General features: G+C 41.7%; 3 protein-coding genes across 3 annotated transcripts; all 3 read left to right on the plus strand.

Moving 5' to 3' along the window:
• Positions 1 to 1669: 1669 nt before the first annotated feature.
• On the plus strand, positions 1670 to 4478 carry LOC119724892. The gene has a single exon (XM_038196192.1). It carries the CDS (start codon positions 2507 to 2509, stop codon positions 3782 to 3784), a length of 1278 nt encoding a protein of 425 aa, XP_038052120.1. The 5' UTR covers positions 1670 to 2506; the 3' UTR covers positions 3785 to 4478.
• Positions 4479 to 5341: 863 nt separating this feature from the next.
• LOC119724893 (ubiquinol-cytochrome-c reductase complex assembly factor 2-like) lies at positions 5342 to 8624 on the plus strand. Its single transcript, XM_038196194.1, has 4 exons — positions 5342 to 5513; positions 6664 to 6735; positions 6874 to 6943; positions 7322 to 8624. Exons 1-4 carry the CDS (start codon positions 5376 to 5378, stop codon positions 7408 to 7410), a joined length of 369 nt encoding a protein of 122 aa, XP_038052122.1. The 5' UTR covers positions 5342 to 5375; the 3' UTR covers positions 7411 to 8624.
• Positions 8625 to 9362: 738 nt separating this feature from the next.
• Positions 9363 to 17842, plus strand: LOC119725187. The gene is made up of 7 exons (XM_038196548.1): positions 9363 to 10523; positions 11547 to 11604; positions 13831 to 13991; positions 14758 to 14878; positions 14972 to 17318; positions 17655 to 17709; positions 17819 to 17842. The coding sequence occupies exons 1-7, from the start codon at positions 10482 to 10484 to the stop codon at positions 17840 to 17842; spliced, it is 2808 nt and encodes a 935-aa protein (XP_038052476.1). The 5' UTR covers positions 9363 to 10481.
• Positions 17843 to 17853: the final 11 nt, after the last annotated feature.

The following is a 17853-nucleotide window of genomic DNA, read 5'->3' on the forward strand; positions in this document are numbered from 1 at the left end:
TTACGAAAGGTTATAGTTACGAGGACATGCCATTTTTTCCCTGTGATACGCATGACTGTACAACATTGGCCAGCCCTTAGACACACCCCCCACCAAGGGCGGATCCAGAACACAATTTTTTGGGGGCCAAAACAAATTTGGTCCCCAAAAAAAGTGGTTCAAAAAAATTACGGCGTGGGGTTCGCCCCGGTGGTGTACTCATTGCCTGCCTTTATTGCGATGTCACATAAAAAAAAAATTGGTTTCGTTTTTTTTGGGGGGGGGGGGGCAATGGCCCCCTTTGACCCCCCCCCCCCCCCCCGATCCGCCATTGCCCCCCACACTCACCCACGTTTGTGTTTTTTATGTTCCTCCTCCCCTTTACTTTGTTTATACTCAACTTTTTTTGCAACGAAGGTTTTGTAGACGTTTTCTGGTCGAGGTCGTCCTCGATTATTTTGGTTCCTGTCCTCAATTCATCAATGATATTGCAAGTGTGTCCTCGATTTGCACCATAAATACGCACATTCGTGTTTCGTAGTTGTGGAGACTATACATGAGTTGTCCCATGGTACTATGGGAACCGAAGACGTTGTGGGGACAGCAGAACGTCCCCATAACTCGGTCCTTATTTGCTTAACAATACAAAACTTCCGGCCCGCCCACAAAAGAAAACCACATTTTGAAATATTGGGAAATACTCATATTGTGAAGATCTTATATTGTGATCAAGATATACACCGCAATAAAAATTGATTTACCCTCTTCATTTTCCGTTCAATTTTTCGACATTCAGCCAATAACTTTTTGGTGATGTTTTCCTCAGAATGTGATCTCTTAGAGTAGTCCTGAAGCCCATCGCCATTTTAAAAGAGAACCTCTCAACTCCACTGCTCATAATTATAGGGACTTTCGGTCCAAGTTTTGTGTTTACCTCAGAAAGTATCAAGGTAATAGTGTAATGGTATGTTTGCTTTAGACATTTTGGTAATAAGTTTGTTTTACTCAGAATGTTGTACTTTATATTTAAAAACTGAACTCGAAATAATATTACCCAGAATTCCTAATGATTTTTCATACCGTTTTGTGTAAATTAAAAAAAAGTGGCGCCCTTTTTATGCCAGCGGCCGTTACGAGTGCCTTTTCTTTTTTTAATTTAGCGCATGTATCGCCCTGAAAAGCACCATTTATTGTCCTTTAGTGTGCATAATCATCGCTTTTGAATAGCGCCCCCATCGACAGATAGTACCAGGTACCCCGCCCCCCACTATTTGCTTTTAAAAATAAAAATGACCTTGCTACGCCCTCTGTGACAGGCTGTAAAAGTGGCACTCGTCATGTGGTGATTTTATGTAGGCCTTATTAAGGAGGTTTGTCCCTTTAAATTTTTGGAATGCCAAGATGTACGCAAGTGGGGGAAACAGCAAAATATTCAACTGTGTATTCTGCACATACTCTTTTCAATTATGTATCACCATATCCTATCGGTGGTACGAATTATATCTGCCACGAATTACCACCACTTCAGTGCACTGTATCTTCATCGATTAAAAACACGAGATCTACAACAGTACAAGTTGTTACCTTTGCAGATTACGATGTTCGTTGGGAGATTATTTCATATTTGCCTAATCGCAAAGTTGTTGACGTTGAACAAACTGCGGCCATTTATCAGATGACCCTTGTAACTTCATTACACCATTGAATACAAACACCGTGTGGCTCACTGTCTCATACCCTTTTAGTTAAACATTGATGGGCAATGTTTACTTGCTATCCCCACGCGACCTCCGGATTGCAAGTTTGAATGGCAGTGCGACGGTACTTGAGGGTCTCTTTTCCTCGCGGTCGCCAGGCCAACCACAAGCGATCTCTTCCAGAATTCCACGCTTGCCAAGAGACAACCTACCGGTGAGCACCTGACTATGTCGTGAGCGCGGTAAACACCTCCACGGTTTGTGATTTTCTGGTCTGGTGTCTGTGCTTCCACCATGTGCCCAGGTGCAGCTGACAGCTTTATCACGAGTGTTATATTTGTTATGTTTCTATTTTGGGTACAGAGTGCTACTGTTGGATAACGATACATTTAATCCCCGAGATACCACCAAATCACATGAGCAGTTATTAGGCTCTTTTCCTTCACAAACTTACTTTTATTCAACGTTTCGAGCAGCGTGGTGTGATCTTCTTTGTCAGCAACACACAGGTGAGCTTCTGCGCCATTCAACTATATGCAGACGTCGATAATCTCCAGGGAAGTTCAAATTGTACTCACAATTTATTGAAAACTCACATCACAACTCCTGATTTTAATATTGAGTGTACACCGAGCCTAATGTTTGTGTTGTCCTCTGATGCTTAATGCCATGACTGAAGAACCAGACAAGGAAATTCAGTGTGACATCTTCTGAATGATTAAGACATTCGGCTTTTAAAAGTTTTGCTATAAGGATGAATTGCGATGATCGTTTACTGAGAAAGACAATCGGAAACCGATTTGTCATTTTTCTGCGAATTCTGTAACTAGATGATGAACCCACGCCAACCGAACCCGAGGAAAACACGTCTTCCGAAGCTTCCAAAGAACGTAGGCGGTGTGCCCTCGCGACGTGTGAGACCTACCTTGCCACGGGACGAGCTGTACCCAGCCCTGAGCAAGAACATCATCAAGGTGAACGGGAGCCTGTACAAGTACAGTACCGGGACTCACGAGGGCATCTCCCCGAGAACCGTCCACACCGAGCCCATAGTTCTACCCTCGATCCGGAGAAAGGTCCAAGCGTACCTGGCGGGGGATTTGAAGGACAAGGCTCATCATCTCGGAGGTCGGTACAAAAGCGAGTCAATTAATGTCGCTACCGGGGTGGCGTTTCTGGAACAGAAGCCGGTACCTCTGATCAAGTCAGAAGCTCCTGGACATCGAGAGGTGCAGTCCTTCCCGAGGAGGGCGTTGCCTCAATGGGCGAGCACGCGGTCCAAGACGAAAACCAACCCCAATAAGATCGGCTACAGGCTCTCGCCACTCGCGAAGAAAGACAATGGCGCCGCGTTGGCGACAGAGAAACAAGACTTTCAGGAGGACGGTGGTCGGACGAAGGCGCTGGACGCCTTCAACGAGGCCAAGATCGAGGAGTTCCGATGGTGGCACGAGAAGATGCGACGCATAAGTGGTGACGACCACCCCCGAGCTCCGCCGAACTCTGCACTCTTTCCCGAACCCTCGACGAACGCTAACGGACCGAACCATGCTGCAATGAACCCGGTAACTTCAAGCGTCACACCATCAAGACGTAAGGACAAAGACCACACGATTAAAAAACAAAAGACAGCCAAGTCAACCGATTTCGGGTTGACATCGGACGGCAACTGCAATACTTCCGGGAAGATACACATTCACCAGCGGAATAGTTCCATCGTAGGGAACTCAATGCAACGGGTTAGTTCCGCCAAAGTTCCAGATTCAGACCAACCCAAGTTCAAAGCTAACCTGATCGACGTTCACGTCCCGACTGCACTGCCAGATTCGACTCCCAAGAAATCGAAGCAGCGGGAGCGGGTAACGCAGTGGTTAGCTCAGTGCGAGCAGGCGGTGGAGACTTCCGATAACAAACACTGGTTTCGGTTACCAGGAATCGACTCCGACGATTCGCGCTGCAGCACGTGCGAGAAGGAGTTCGCGCACTACGGCGGAGTCGCCATGTCGACGAAAGACAGCACCGAGACGAGACCCAGTGTCGACTTTACCAAAGCTCGAATGTCATCTCGCGATCGCAAATTCCAGACGTCGAAATCTTCACGTAGATAATACCAATTACTTAACGGCTGGTCCGTAAATGTTTCCTTGGTTTTCCACAATTTTTCCATCACTGGGCCTAACTACAGGGTGTACCAGAATTGACCATAAATTTACTAAATAATTGTTCTAATAACAAAGTCCTTGTACAGAGACCCTGTTTCATTTTGATTAAGGCTATGGCATAAAGTCTTCAATTAACCGTGTTTATTTATTATTTATAGTTGCGTTTATTTGTCAGAAATTATAAATAAATTAGCGTTTTCAATAACATTTACAAAATACAGTTAAAGTTGCAATAATGGAAGTCTAGATGGAGGTTTGAAGTAACCTTGACCCACCTAACTTTACATTCACTGTGCTTACACACTCTCCGGCAGTCCTTATTATAATTACTAAAAACAAACAAGCCTAAGCTAACAATGAAAAGCGCGTACGCCAATTGCAATAATTTATATTTTAAGTATCATAAAACAGCACATCAGTGTAATTAGCCTGTTCTAACGAATTCAAATGGATAATTATTGAGCTTTTGTTTGTGTTGGATGATCTTCAAGCAGATTATTTTTTTGGAGAAGTTAAACAAAGAAATTGACTGGAGCGGGGTTTGAACCTGCGACCTCCGTTACAATTCATCTAGTCATGCCGTTTTCCTTACTTTGTGGTTCAAATTTGACAAACAGATTTTTATTAAACAATACTATGAGGTAGTGGAATACCTTGCCCGATGTCATAATGAACTTGGACTCCTCTGAAATCCGGTCTCTTTTATCTTATCTCAAACATGACTTGTCTGTCCCGATTCTAATTATCTTTAATTATAGCATGCGCAATACAGCCAGTACTAATCTGTATTTCATAAAGTTCCGCATTTTCACACCTCATCGTCTTTAAGGCGAGGCGCAGACTCGACCAGCCTGAGCTCCGTTGCACAAGTTTAGACCGACAGCAGTGGGCGTGTCACACTGGGAATACGCTCAGCTCGTATATCACCCCACGATGTAAAAAGGTCATTTCACTATATGTACTGATATTGAAAATGGTTAGTTTTGTCTTTTGATGGACCGCCAGAGAATCGAAAAATCTCGGGATGGGTCACCTGTTACACGCGGGAGGGCGCTGTTCAAAGCGTCTAGGGCTGGATCGTTTGACACCTAGAGGGCGCCCTTCCTTGCAGTCTTTTTGCACACAGCTGTTAACACCATGTTAACACGATTTCGACAGAAATGACGATATGGTTTTTCAATTCAAACAAAGGGATGATATCCCCTGACATAGCCCTGCTCAATATTATGAAACTGTCTAAGTTTGCTAACCTATTCTAGATTATTCGATGACTATTTCATGCATCGGTAATGCAACAGGTAACAGTCGTCGGCAAACACCCGTTGCGAAACGCGTTGCGAAAGCCACGCAAATTATTAAAAATTGATGTCAAATTTGTATAGTATTCTATAATTTTAAGCCTTAAATAAGTACAAAAAAATATTGTTATTGTTACAATTATATATCTGTAAAACTATTTTGGAATTAAATTCATAAACCCTAGACAATACCGAAATATACATTATTAAATCGTGACTAAGCCTAGCAGTAAAGCAACATGGCGGCGTCCAGGTACAGAAAATTTCTTCGTCTGATCGAAGAGTGGCCGGTAGATTCCAGTAAAAAGGGCCGCGATTTAGCAACGCATATTCGACAGCGTGTGGCCAAGGAGTTTTCCCGTGGAGAAAATACAAAAGTAAGTTGTTGAAATAATGTTTTCCGACTGAAATACTTGTACTTGTACTTGTAGGCCTAATTAATTGTGAATGATTGACTGAGTGAGTGTGTGCGACTGCGAGTACAGTAGTACGTCATTCCCTGGGCCCTATCCTACTGTTGACTGTGTCGGGTTTTTTTTACGCAGGGGCTATTGTTTTGGCAGCCGTAACGCATTTCCCATTTTCTATCGTTACGGTAGACTGCAACTTTTATAAAAACATGACAAGAAAATATAAAATTAGAAGGAAAAAGTGAATTTGAACGTTATGAAATTCGGACTTTATTTCCTTTTTAAAAAAATCCTCCAAAGCCTCAGGTTAGAAAAGGAAAAAAATTCGAGTGCAAAACTAAGATTCTAACCCGCAACCTCGCAGTGCAAAATCCTAACCTCTATCGACTGAGCTGTTGCACTGCTCGCTAAAACGTGTGGAAACAAATAATTATATACCTGCGTGCGTATCAATAAAGTATCGTAGAGGGCGCAAAACAACGACTGCCGTAACGATAGCCACTTCGTTTTTTTTAACGTGCAGTGGCTATCGTTACAACAACCATTATATAATTTTCAATACTATCGTTACGGCATTGTAAGAACACAGTGTGAATGTATCAGAATTGCAACTCAACATGCTCAACTGCCCAATCAACCAGTCCAGAGTGAGAATGCTTACTGGTAGCTTGATTGGTTTCAGCCGTCCGTTTCACATTTGATTATGAGCTGGGGATCCAGGTTCAAAACCCCTGCCACGAACCTCTGCCGCGCTACTCAATTTGTATATATATATATTTTTTTTTAGATAGGTAGGCTATATAACTTTTAGGTTCTAATCAAACTGTTGATTTCATTTTCTTCTTTCAAATCAGTGGTTTGAAGGATTTGTTTAATATAAAGGGAAATAAAGTCCTAGAACAATTTGGTTGATAGTCTGGTTCCAACAGCCAAAGATTGTGATGTTGAATACTATTATGTCAGGGAACCAGACAGTTCTTCTGTAACGATAGCAGTTGAAAGTGGCGTTACGGCTGCCGTAACAATAGCCACTGCATGTTTCAACTTATGTCAGTCGTCATTCCTGCATTCTGTTCAGAATTATTTTTTTACGAGCTTTTTTGTTTCTAATTTGCAGATTGACGAAAAAAGTTGTGACAAGAAGTATGAAGCATTGACGCGAATTCATAAAGACTTTTACAGACAGAAGGTAAGTATAAATTGCATTTTGTAGGCCCTACCAAATAAGTTGGGAGAGGTGTGGATTTTAGAACCCCGCTTGTTGTGTAAAGAGAAAAAAATCCACTTTTTAACTTTTGATGTTACAATTTTGCTTCTCATTTTGCAGTACCCGAGAATGCACGACACATCAGCTACAGGGTCGAGTGCTGAAGACTGCCACAGAGTTATGGCCTCCGGTAAATTTCTCCCCCTTTAGTTCATTTGATCTACTGGCCTAGCTATGAAAATGAGTGGGACTCGAACCTACAACCTCCTGCTTACTAGTGCAGACGTCTTACCACTCTACCACAGAGCTTGCCAGGGTCGGCTGACTGGTTCGAATCTGATATATATGGAATTTGTGTCATGGAGATGTAAATTAGACAATGGTGACCCTTTAGAAAGACTTTGCAATTCTCAATTCAAAACTGTAGCATAACATTTCATTATGAAGGTGTTACTTCGAAAAGTTGCTAAAAATGCTTGTTAAAAAGAAGAAAAAATCATCTTTGGAGAGAGATTTAGGAGTTATTATCAAAATAAATTTTCACTGACTGCAATCTTGTTTTTTACAGACACAATTGATGAGATGAACGAATTAAACAAAAGCATCTGGACGAGGTTCAAGGAGTCACTCGGTGGCAACAAGGAAGGATCAAGATAACAACTACGACAGTCCCATAAATGTATGGGATGGAAAATTCAGTTGATAATATTCATGTATACGACCTGTCATCACAAAAGGAATTTAAATTGGACTTTAAGCTCATTTTGTGGTGAGAGGTCACGACTATTTGATCAATTAAAATGGAAGTAGGATACAATGCAAGACTGCTCTGAATGCTGTGTACTGGCACATAGAATGATTTTCTTTTTACAAGAGGGTTATTTACTTGCATGCTAGATTTGTGAATTTGACAACGACTGATAAGAAGTTGAAGAAAAAAACGATGGGGCAAGCCTAGTAAAACTTGTCCATTAGACTGCAACAAAATGTTATTCAATTGATTCAGAATGGCTATTCACTGGAAGTCTTTCATGCATCTCGTAAACAGAGTGTGCCAGATTTAGCCCATTTATTTGGTTTAAAGGGTAATCCTACGAGATAGCACTGCCCGGCTGTCTTAACATGCCTACAACCAGTCAAACTGACAAGTGACAGTCACTCAGTCAGTCAGTCGGTTAGTCATTTGCGTGGAAAGAGTACACTAGGCTGCACTTCGGGACCGGCTTTTATTTTAAAGCTCAGGATCTCCCTTTTGAGCGGTTTAAGCTGTGCATGTTTTATGGTGTAAATCGAGGACACATATGTAAAGCAGTACCATACTAATGGGAGCTTTTGCAAAAATAAATATAAGCAAAATACATATATTAACAAAAGATCGAAGGTGAGGAACAATAGAAATCCTCGATTTATACCATAAACAATTATGTATGTTTTTGTATGTATATAAAATAAAATGTTATAATAAAGTGAATGTTAATAACTGTAAATTACAATCCACTTATGAGTTCTCAGATTGTTTTGACTTGAAAGTGTAATTTGCGTAAAATGGCGCATAAAAGGGCAAGCGTATATTGGCTTCAGTAGTTGATAAACGTAATTACATGTATTTCAATCCTTGGCCAAAGTGGTCTTTGTTTTCTGTATACATGTAGTATCCTACTAAACAAAAGTATAGAACAAGAAGAAAGTAATATCATTATGTTAATGCGTGCATTAATTAAAATGTCGGCATTGCGTTTATCGTACCGGTACATTATTAAATGAAACGTCTGCACTGCGTGTTTAGGACTTTGTGTAGTCGGACTAAAGTTGCCTGATTTGTAAACTGAAATAATGCTTTACGAAAAATAAAGTGATGTTTAAAATTGGCAGTTCCGTCTACGTTCATGAAGCATTAAATATAAGGAAGTCCTGAAACTTTTTTACTTTATAGGTCCCCGGAATGATACAGAAGTGGGCCTATTTACCTTTCATAAGGGAATAAATGTGTGCTCCGGAGGTTTTTATCACTCTGTTTAATACCACTTAGAGTCTGGGTGCTGATAATTACCCGAGCCGGAGGCGAGGGTAATTATCAGCACCCAGACTCTAAGTGGTATTAAACAGAGTGATAAATACCGACGGAGTACATATTTATTCCCATTCATAAATACCTTTTCGGTAAAAAAAAATCATATAATTCGTTCAAAACATCCCGATTTTGTTCAACAAATTCACTTTATGCTTTTTGAAACATCCCTCCTGCAAAATAATGGAGTGTTCAGCTGGCGAGTAAGATGAAAACAACCCTTTTATGGAGATTGACGCGCGCGTATCATGTTCTACGCGATGTCGCGCAGAACGCACCTGGCGCGTTGCGTTTTGAATTTAGAACTATAAAATTCGAACTCCCTGGTAGTGTTGCGCATGCCTACGTGAGGATTGTGAACGTTCAACCAATGAAACGATAAGAGGCACTGAATTTTTAGGAGTCCACATTTTATTGTGACACTGGAAAAGTGTTTAAGACCAGCTAGCCATGTCTTTATCATCCGTTTAATACCGGCCACGTGACGGGCTCTCGACCAATAGGAATGGCTAAACTGTCTGAGGTATTTATGAATACAATTTCATCTATAGAATGCCATGCAGCTTCTGCGCTACGGATGCCTCTGTATGGCATAGTTGACACCTTTTACCGCTCAAAATATTAGAAGAATTCCCCTCATTTACACTGTACAATTTCCATTGTCGGTTATGCTCTAACTGTCACGGAAACTGATATGTAAGAAGAAAAAAATACATTAATCACGCACAATACATTAGAATAGCGGCAGATTATAGTGACTAAATACACTCGTTGGAGACAGGCCTACATAATGAATCGGCATTGTACATTGTACACGGAATTTACGCCACGTAATTTTCTGGCATAGAGCCAGTTGCCTGCGAACATCATGTAGGCTATAATGTTGCGCAGTCACTCGTGACATGAACAATTCGTATGTGTACTGTCCCCATTATATTGTTCGATGACTGGTATCGCTAGTTTTAAGTATCGAAGTACATGTAATCTAGTTTACCTTTACCTGCAAAACTCCGATTATAAGCGCGATTGCTATACCAACAGTGCCATAATAATACTTTTTTTTAGTGTGATGTATCAGAGCCACCATGCACAAACTTGCTGACTCAAACTTCTGGAATTCCTTTGTTTGATAACATATTCTTTGTTGGGGCCAATCGCATGCGATATAATCGCTGTATTGTAATCAGAGAAAGTCTCGTTGAAAGCTCACCTACCAGTTTGAAATGCTCGCCGTGACGTTTTACCTAACTGTTGTTGGTGACCAGATACCATGTCCGTCATAATATAGGTACATGTTAGGGTCTATGAAAAGACACGTAGGTAAATGCAGCAAAACAGGTATTCGGGATTTCCCAAGGTACATTGTGGCGAAGTGACTAACCACTTATTTTCAGCCACAACTTCGGTATTGCGCAACTTGTTCCGTGTACATACGTCATCTTGTTGGCTGTGTTGTTCCCCTTTCCGTTTTGGGGTTTGTTTTTATTTTGGTTTTGCAACTGAAATAGTGCAGTTGGTACTCCGCCGTCTATGCTTTGGCAGGAACCGCCGGACACGACACGACAATCGGCATCCTGCGCTCACGGTACCATTTTCTGTGCTGTGATAGTGGATTTTACTACGCGTGTTTCAACTCGTTAATCTACCAAAAGATGTGATTATGCTACAAAGGCCGCAGAACATCGTTCGGTCACTGACGGCGGTAAGCTGTAACGCTTTTTTTATCATCTTGTCTGAATCTAACGAACTATTAGATTGATTTAATTTTTCATTTTTTTAAGCTCATGCATGCAGGAAAACATTGGAATGTTTTTAAGTAAGATTTGAAACTTTGCATGGCGGTAAAGTGCAAACTATAATGGAAGTTTGCGGTAACAGCAGATGTGGTAAGAACTCTTTTGAGAAGATGTGTGGTTCTGAAAAGAACCGGTTGGTTGTGAACTTGATGTTCCGATCAGTAAGCAGAGCTTATACCTCTGGTTCTTTTCAGAACCATTCTCTTAGTTGAGAAATTATTCGCACATGGTGTTTCCTCAAACCTTCATTATTTAGTATCTCCACCAGCATGCAAAGCCTCAAATCTTACTTAAGCTCGTTTTGACTAATGGGCAAAAATGCAGTGATGAGCACTCTCTTGTGCTAAATGAAGAGCAATCAAATGATGAGATATATAGGCTTTTGTAGATCGCTATCCACCCACCACTCCTGCCAAATTAAAAAAAAAATCGGACGGTCGATATGGAGATAACGATGGGGGCACCTTGTGCCCTCTCATCAGTAGGGTTAACGTGTGAAACGGTACCTTCTTTTAAAAGACATGTTTAAGCTACTCATTAGAAAAGGCTATCATTTAATATTTTTAGACATGAAAAAAAAACAATTAGAGGTGGGAAAACATTCATTGACACCTCGTTTTGCCACCTTAGATGGTAATTAACAAGTACCAACATCTGGTCCAGCCGATGGACTACAGGTACAAAAAATGTTGTTTTTTGGTGGTGCACAAATCATTTTGCAGTTCATGCATATGCCTACATTGGATTATTATTTGTCCATTACATCTTGAGAAATTTGAACAACACCGGAACATCACCATCTCAGGACACTGCACAGAGATACAATATGTATTTACTACCTTGTTAGTTCTTTGAAGTCTAATTTTGCGGTAAATTGGCCGAAGTAATTGGCTGAATAGCTGAATGAATTCGTTTGGTATCTCTCGCAGATGACCAGTGCCTGTTTCATTGGTGCCGCTAGGATTGTGTACAATCCACATCAACAAGGTAAAGAAAACCCTTTTTGGTTTCATTTTTTTAAATCAGTTATGGAATGTTCACGCCCTCATGTGGGGAATTTGAAAAGGCACATTTGCTTTTCATGCATTTTGTTCGTTTATAATTACACCACTCAAAATCCAAAGAAGAATGTTTAAAACCTAAAGTTTCAGCTCAGCAGATATTACACTTTTCGAGAAAACAATGAAAACCATGCGTGACAGCCTTCACAAAACACGATTTCGCCAATAACACTCTAAAAAAATGAATTATTGGAGATCACCTACATTTCTTGAAAATGACGGCATGCCGGACAGAATAATTTCACGGTGTGTTTAGTTCTAGTCAGGCTAGCTATAAGTCAGCAAGTTGAACATTTTTAATAATAAGTCTTTAGGTTACTTTTGGGATAAATGCGAATGACCCTATATATATATATATGTCTTTAATGGTCTCCTGACGATGACTAGAGCAGGCTAGCCCAAACGTTGAGACCAAAGACAAGTTCTTTCAAAACTTAAAGCAGGACTGTTCTTATCAGAACAAAAATTACTCAGCAAAACTTGATAATAAGCAGGACAAGTTCTTTTCAGAACTAAATATCTTCTAAGCAGTTATTACCATATGGTGTTACCGCAAACCGAAACGATACCGATAGAGTTAATTACATTTGAAGGTGAAAGTTAAAATGTAATGCTCTGCGAATATAAACATGTGGGCGTAAAGGTTGTGGAGGCGTTTTTGTTGTAAATTTACGGGACTTTCCTCGGATTTTCCCTAACTTTGCATTGTCGGTTGTCAGCCGTGGCCCCCATTGAACACATGGCCTTGAAATCACAAAGAGCCGGTAGTGAGCCTCACTGTACAGTTTGCATGATAGTGCATGACGCTTCACGATTTTGTATACAAAGTAATATTGGCTTTCTTTCGTAGGCCTGTAAATTGCAAAATGATTTAAGTGTTTCACGTTCCGAGATTTACAGTATAAAAACATGTACATGTAGTAACCCCAATCATCGATCTCACAGTCCACAATGACAACGAAAGTAGTGTTGTTTTGGACAGCACATCTCATTTTGTAGTGAACAAAGGCAACATTAATTAGATACACAGTGAGATTTGATTGTTTTGTTAGTCAGCTTGACTCGGTCAGCCATGATTGCAGTGGTATGCAACTAATATAAGACCTTAATTACGATGAAGCTATTTTTGATCGTGTTCCCTGACTGTATTTTATAAATTGTAAACTGTTGAATGGGATGGTGCCAGACTATTTATGCGTTCCAAGCCGTACTTTCAATTTTTTTTATATTAAATTGTGGCTTAAAACATTAGGGTATGTTTAATTACACATTTTAAATTATTCATGACAGGGCAGACTGGTATTAAGTTGTAATTAACTTATTTCCTTGTTGTCATTCTATTCGCAAGTCCCAAAAAATGAAGATTTTACCTCGTTTTCAATTTAATATGGCCGACTCGTGAATAAAGCATATACCATATCACGTGATGAAAATTCATATACACTGACAAGTTCAAAAATTTAAAGCTGATCCATCAAGTGTCATATGTGCGTCGTGCTATCTCTTAATTGACTCACTCACTGACTGGCATTGGTGATCCGGGCAGTGCTATCGTATAGAATCACCCATAACGCTTAGATGAATGAAAAGATCAGAACTGACGCTCAATATACATGTATGTTACAGAGTGAAGCACCACTCTTTTAAAGAGCCAAACGGGGACAACTCTTTTTGAGTGTTTTGCTCCCACTCTTTCATAGTGAAGTTTGCATCTTTTGAAGTGGTTTTTCAATGTGACCCATATAGTGACAACCACTCTAAAATCGGAGTGCATTAATTTCAGCTATTTTTAAAGAAGGGGAAAATGTCGAGTATTTTTTTTTTTTTTTACAGTCTTTCACGTTCAGAGAATGCATGAAAAGACTTCTGTGAATAGCATTCCGTGAAAAGCTGTGAATAGCATTCTGTGCTCTCTGAGACAATCTTTACTGTCGGCTTGCCTATAGTATAAACAAAGCGTGATATCATTATGTTACAGACCTATTGCTTGTATGATCAACTCCTAGTGTTGTCTTATTGGCTTTGGTCATAATATTTCAACACCCTCATATCTCATTAACATCGTGCCGTTTAAAAGCTGCAAAAAAATAGAAGTAGAATGCATGAAGTGTTGCCCTTTTTGCTGGATCGAACTTCTTTTGCCCTCCGTTAGGCGACAATAGAGGGCGCCCTCCCGACAGACTGCTTAATGACGTTGCTAAGGAAATCGTAAGTGACTGGAGGAGGCTGGGGATTGATCTTGGCCTCAGTCGGGCAACCATTGCCAACATTGAAAGACTACCCAACAAAGACGAACAAGACAAAGCGTTTGAGGTAAGGATGATTTGTAAAACTTTGAAGAATTGGAAAGGACAGGAACGGCAAGAATGTCACCGAGTAGGGCAAGTTCTGCCATATACAGCGTGTCCCCAAAATGTAACAGTCTTTTTTCTGAGGAAACTATTTTCTAGATGATGGAGTGTTTCCTTACCCTTGGCAGGATTTTTGTGATTTGGACCTTTTGTTTAAAAGTTACGGCAAAGCCTGTATAGACTTCAAAATCGGTTGGGCCACTTTTCAGATTATCTGGTATCTAATGAAAGGCATTCACTCATCGTCTTGGTATGTGAATGTCTTTCATCAGATACCAGATAATCTGAAAAGTGGCCCAACTTGGACTTCAAGTGGCCTTTCATTGAATTAGTTGTATCTCTGGACTGGGGTGCCCAAGTGAGACGGGATGAAGACCATTGTGTAGAGTATTTGCTTTACCTTCAGACTCTTATAGTTCTGCAAAAAGAGAGTGCTAGTATTTTTAATATTAATTATGGATTGACTGCTACATTTTTATTAACACACGCTGTGTAGAACCATATTCTGTTGCAGATTCCCATAACTTCAAATGAGTTCTAGCCGCTCTACCAACGTTTGCCGGTTTTCGTAATCAGAATGTTTGTGTCAAAAGGAACCGCCCCCCCCCCCCTGCTTTAAAATAAGCCTAGTTCTCTTTGTACATGACTGACCGACCGATGGTCTAAATCAATTGAATACAAATGTTGTGCACTCTCGGATCAGCTTTACTGTCTTGATTAAACCACAGATGTTGACAAGCTGGAAGCAGAAATTGAGAAATGGGGAGGACGGCTTCAGACTCCTAGTTGCCTCACTAAGCAAGTGGGAGCGAAACGACCTTGTCGAGATGGTTGAGAATGCATGTCTTGGTAAGAAACTTTTTTTTTGTTACATGAGCTAGTCTAAGCTATCTACCAAGAGTTTTTATAAACAGTTTGTAAAATGGATCTTTTCAATTTTAGAGATGCCAGTGGTTAATCGTGATGACTTGGCAGCTCGCATCAGAGGGATGCTTAGATCTAAATACTGCGGGCATCGTATCGTCACCACCTCCTCAAATGGCGAAGTAAAATTTGAATTGCCTAACATTTTCACTCCCCTGGAACTCACTAAGAAGGCAGTTGTGTCAACAAGACTAGGAGCACACATGGAGCTGCTTGACTTGAGAAACTCCGATGGGGACATGTACAAGCAAATCCTGGTCAGAGGACCGATGGGATGCGGGAAGACTGTTCTCTTGAAAGCCATTTCGCAGGATTGGTCTAAGCAAAATGCCAATCTTAGCAGCTCCGCCAGCATGTATGAGTTGATGTTTTCCATTGATCTCCGGGACGTCAGCGAAGCAGAAGACCTGGCCGATCATGTCTTTAAGCAGCTTCTGCCCGATGATATCACAGACCTGTCCAGTGACTCTCTCCGATCGTATCTCGAGGATCCAGAGAAGCAGTCTAGAGTCGCTGTCCTCCTCGACGGGTTGGACCAACTCACCTGCTGCGGTAACAAACTCAGCTCTAAAGTGGTCCCCGAGTATTTCTACAAGCTGATCACGAAGAAGGTCCTGAGGGAGAGCTTGGTCATTGTGGCTTCCCGCACTCTGACGAAGAAGCTTCCCGACTCTTACCAAATAGTAGACGTGGGGGGCCTCAGTAAAGAGGCTGTCACTACTTACGTCGAGAAGTTCTTCCAAGGGGATAGTGCAAAAGCGCACTATCTCCAGGATGTCCTAGTGAGCTACTCACCAGACCTGAGAGACTTCTCGACGAGCCCAAATATTGCCTGTGCTCTCTGTGAGCTGTTGAACTCTAAGGGTGAAAGGGGGTTTCCTACGAAGTTAACATCGCTTTACGACAAGATATTTGAGGATATGATGAGGCAGTACCAGTCCGATATCTGCTTACACGGCAATGGTCCAATAAGATACTTGGCCAAAAGCGTCCTGAAATCTATGGATCTCGCGGACGTTTTCCCAACATTTCACAACCCAGTCCCAGTCAGAGACGAACAACTTGGAAGGTTCTTCCATGACATCGGGAAGGTGGCTTTACGGGGCCTTCTTGCCCACAGAGAGAATCAGGATTTTGAAGAATCCGACTTCGGGAGAGACACTCTGGCGATAGCCAGATCAGTTGGTCTTCTGGTAAAAGGCGATGAAACCTCTGCAGTTATCAGGTTTTGTCATCAAAGCATGCAGGAATACTGTGCGAGCAAATACTGTCAGAGCCTCGCCGCATCAAAGCCGACTAAATTTAGAAAGAAACTTTTGGAGAAAGACAGTTTGGTAGACCTTGTGAACCTGTACCGGTTTTGCTGCGGGGGAAGCGGGGAAAGCAGTGATCTTGTCATGAAGTTAGTCGTCCCATGTCTGGCTCAGAAAGAAGTAGCCGTCGGAAGCTGTCTGGAGGGAAGGGTGGCTCTGGCTTGCCTGACTGAGTTCCACTCAGATGACTTCCTCCGGCATTTGGTGGGGTTCCTTACCAAAGAAGGTTCGATCAAAGTTGAGTACTCGTTCTCCGGCTCCTGCCTCCTGCGCGACTTATGCAGTGTTCTTGCCACAGCACATGGCAGAAAAGAATTCAGGCATAACCTAGAAAGTGTGCACACCTTGGATGTCAGTTGTAGGATGAACACCGGATGTATCAGGCGTATCGCAGAGATGGTAAGGCAACTGAGACATCTGCAAACAGTCAGTGTGGTCGACAATTCTAACCAAATCCCGTTTCAGCTGGATACAGCTCTGAACGGTGAAAGAGTTGCTCTGCATCCGGTGAGTGAGCTGTCTTCAAGTCTGAGACGCCACCACCTCTCCAAGCTGACCGTTATCAACTGCGGCTTAGACTCCAGATGCCTGGCATCAGTGCTGAGCCAGCTGCCTGATTTGCAGTCCCTGGACCTGTCAAACAATCCAGGGATCATCTGGTCCCGGCTCCGGATGACTGCCCAACCTCCCAGGTTGACGACGTTGACTCTGAGGCAGTGCGGAATCAACAAAGACCAAGTAGGCAGCTTTGTCCAGTTTCTCCAACAGCAGCCGGATCTCGTAGAGCTTGATATTGACAGGAATGACCTGGACACGTCCGGTCTTGGCCTCATCCTGGACGCCCTCTGCGACATGGGGAAGCTCCAGATTGTCTCTGCAGAAAGGAGGCGCTCGGACGGCATGCTGCTTCCTCACGACGAAACCGTGAGGATGCTAAGACGTTGCAGTACCCTGAAGGCGCTCAACGTGAGCAGATGGGAACCGATGGACGAAGACGCTGGAGCAGAGATGCTTGAAGCCGCAAGCAATCTGGATGACTTCCAGGCACTCATGTAAGTTCATAGTACAAACAACCCTTCTCTCATTCTAGAAAGTAAAGGTCCAATCACCACAAAGACATTACATCTTCCGGAGGCTATTATTTGAAGTCGAACGACCCTCAAACTTTCTACAGGAAATAAAAATGAATGACAAGATTCAGTTCAGTTTAATTAAACCCCTACGCATCATCGTATATGATTGTTATTTTCTTTGGCTGTATAATGGGATCCCCCTTTCTAAAATGGGGGCTAACAGCGTGTTTTCTTACCATTTACTGATTGCATGACTGTATAAGGGCTAAATTGAAAAGAGGTCTACTTTTCTTTAAATATTTTTTTTGTTTCCAGATTCGATGAGAGATCAGTCATTGTCGACGAGTTAGGAAATGTAGCTACTTCGCAAGTACAGAACTTTAACAAATTGACACACACATTCTCGACATTTGATTTTAGAAATGGCTCTCGAAAGAATTCGTAATTACAAGATGTTTAGTTTATGTCATTTTGGGCAGGCCCTTATAGTAATCCAGCCATAGTTCTTTCCCGG

Source organism: Patiria miniata, unplaced genomic scaffold (genome assembly GCF_015706575.1).
Source record: "Patiria miniata isolate m_02_andy unplaced genomic scaffold, ASM1570657v1 HiC_scaffold_18, whole genome shotgun sequence".
NCBI classification, from domain to species: domain Eukaryota; kingdom Metazoa; phylum Echinodermata; class Asteroidea; order Valvatida; family Asterinidae; genus Patiria; species Patiria miniata.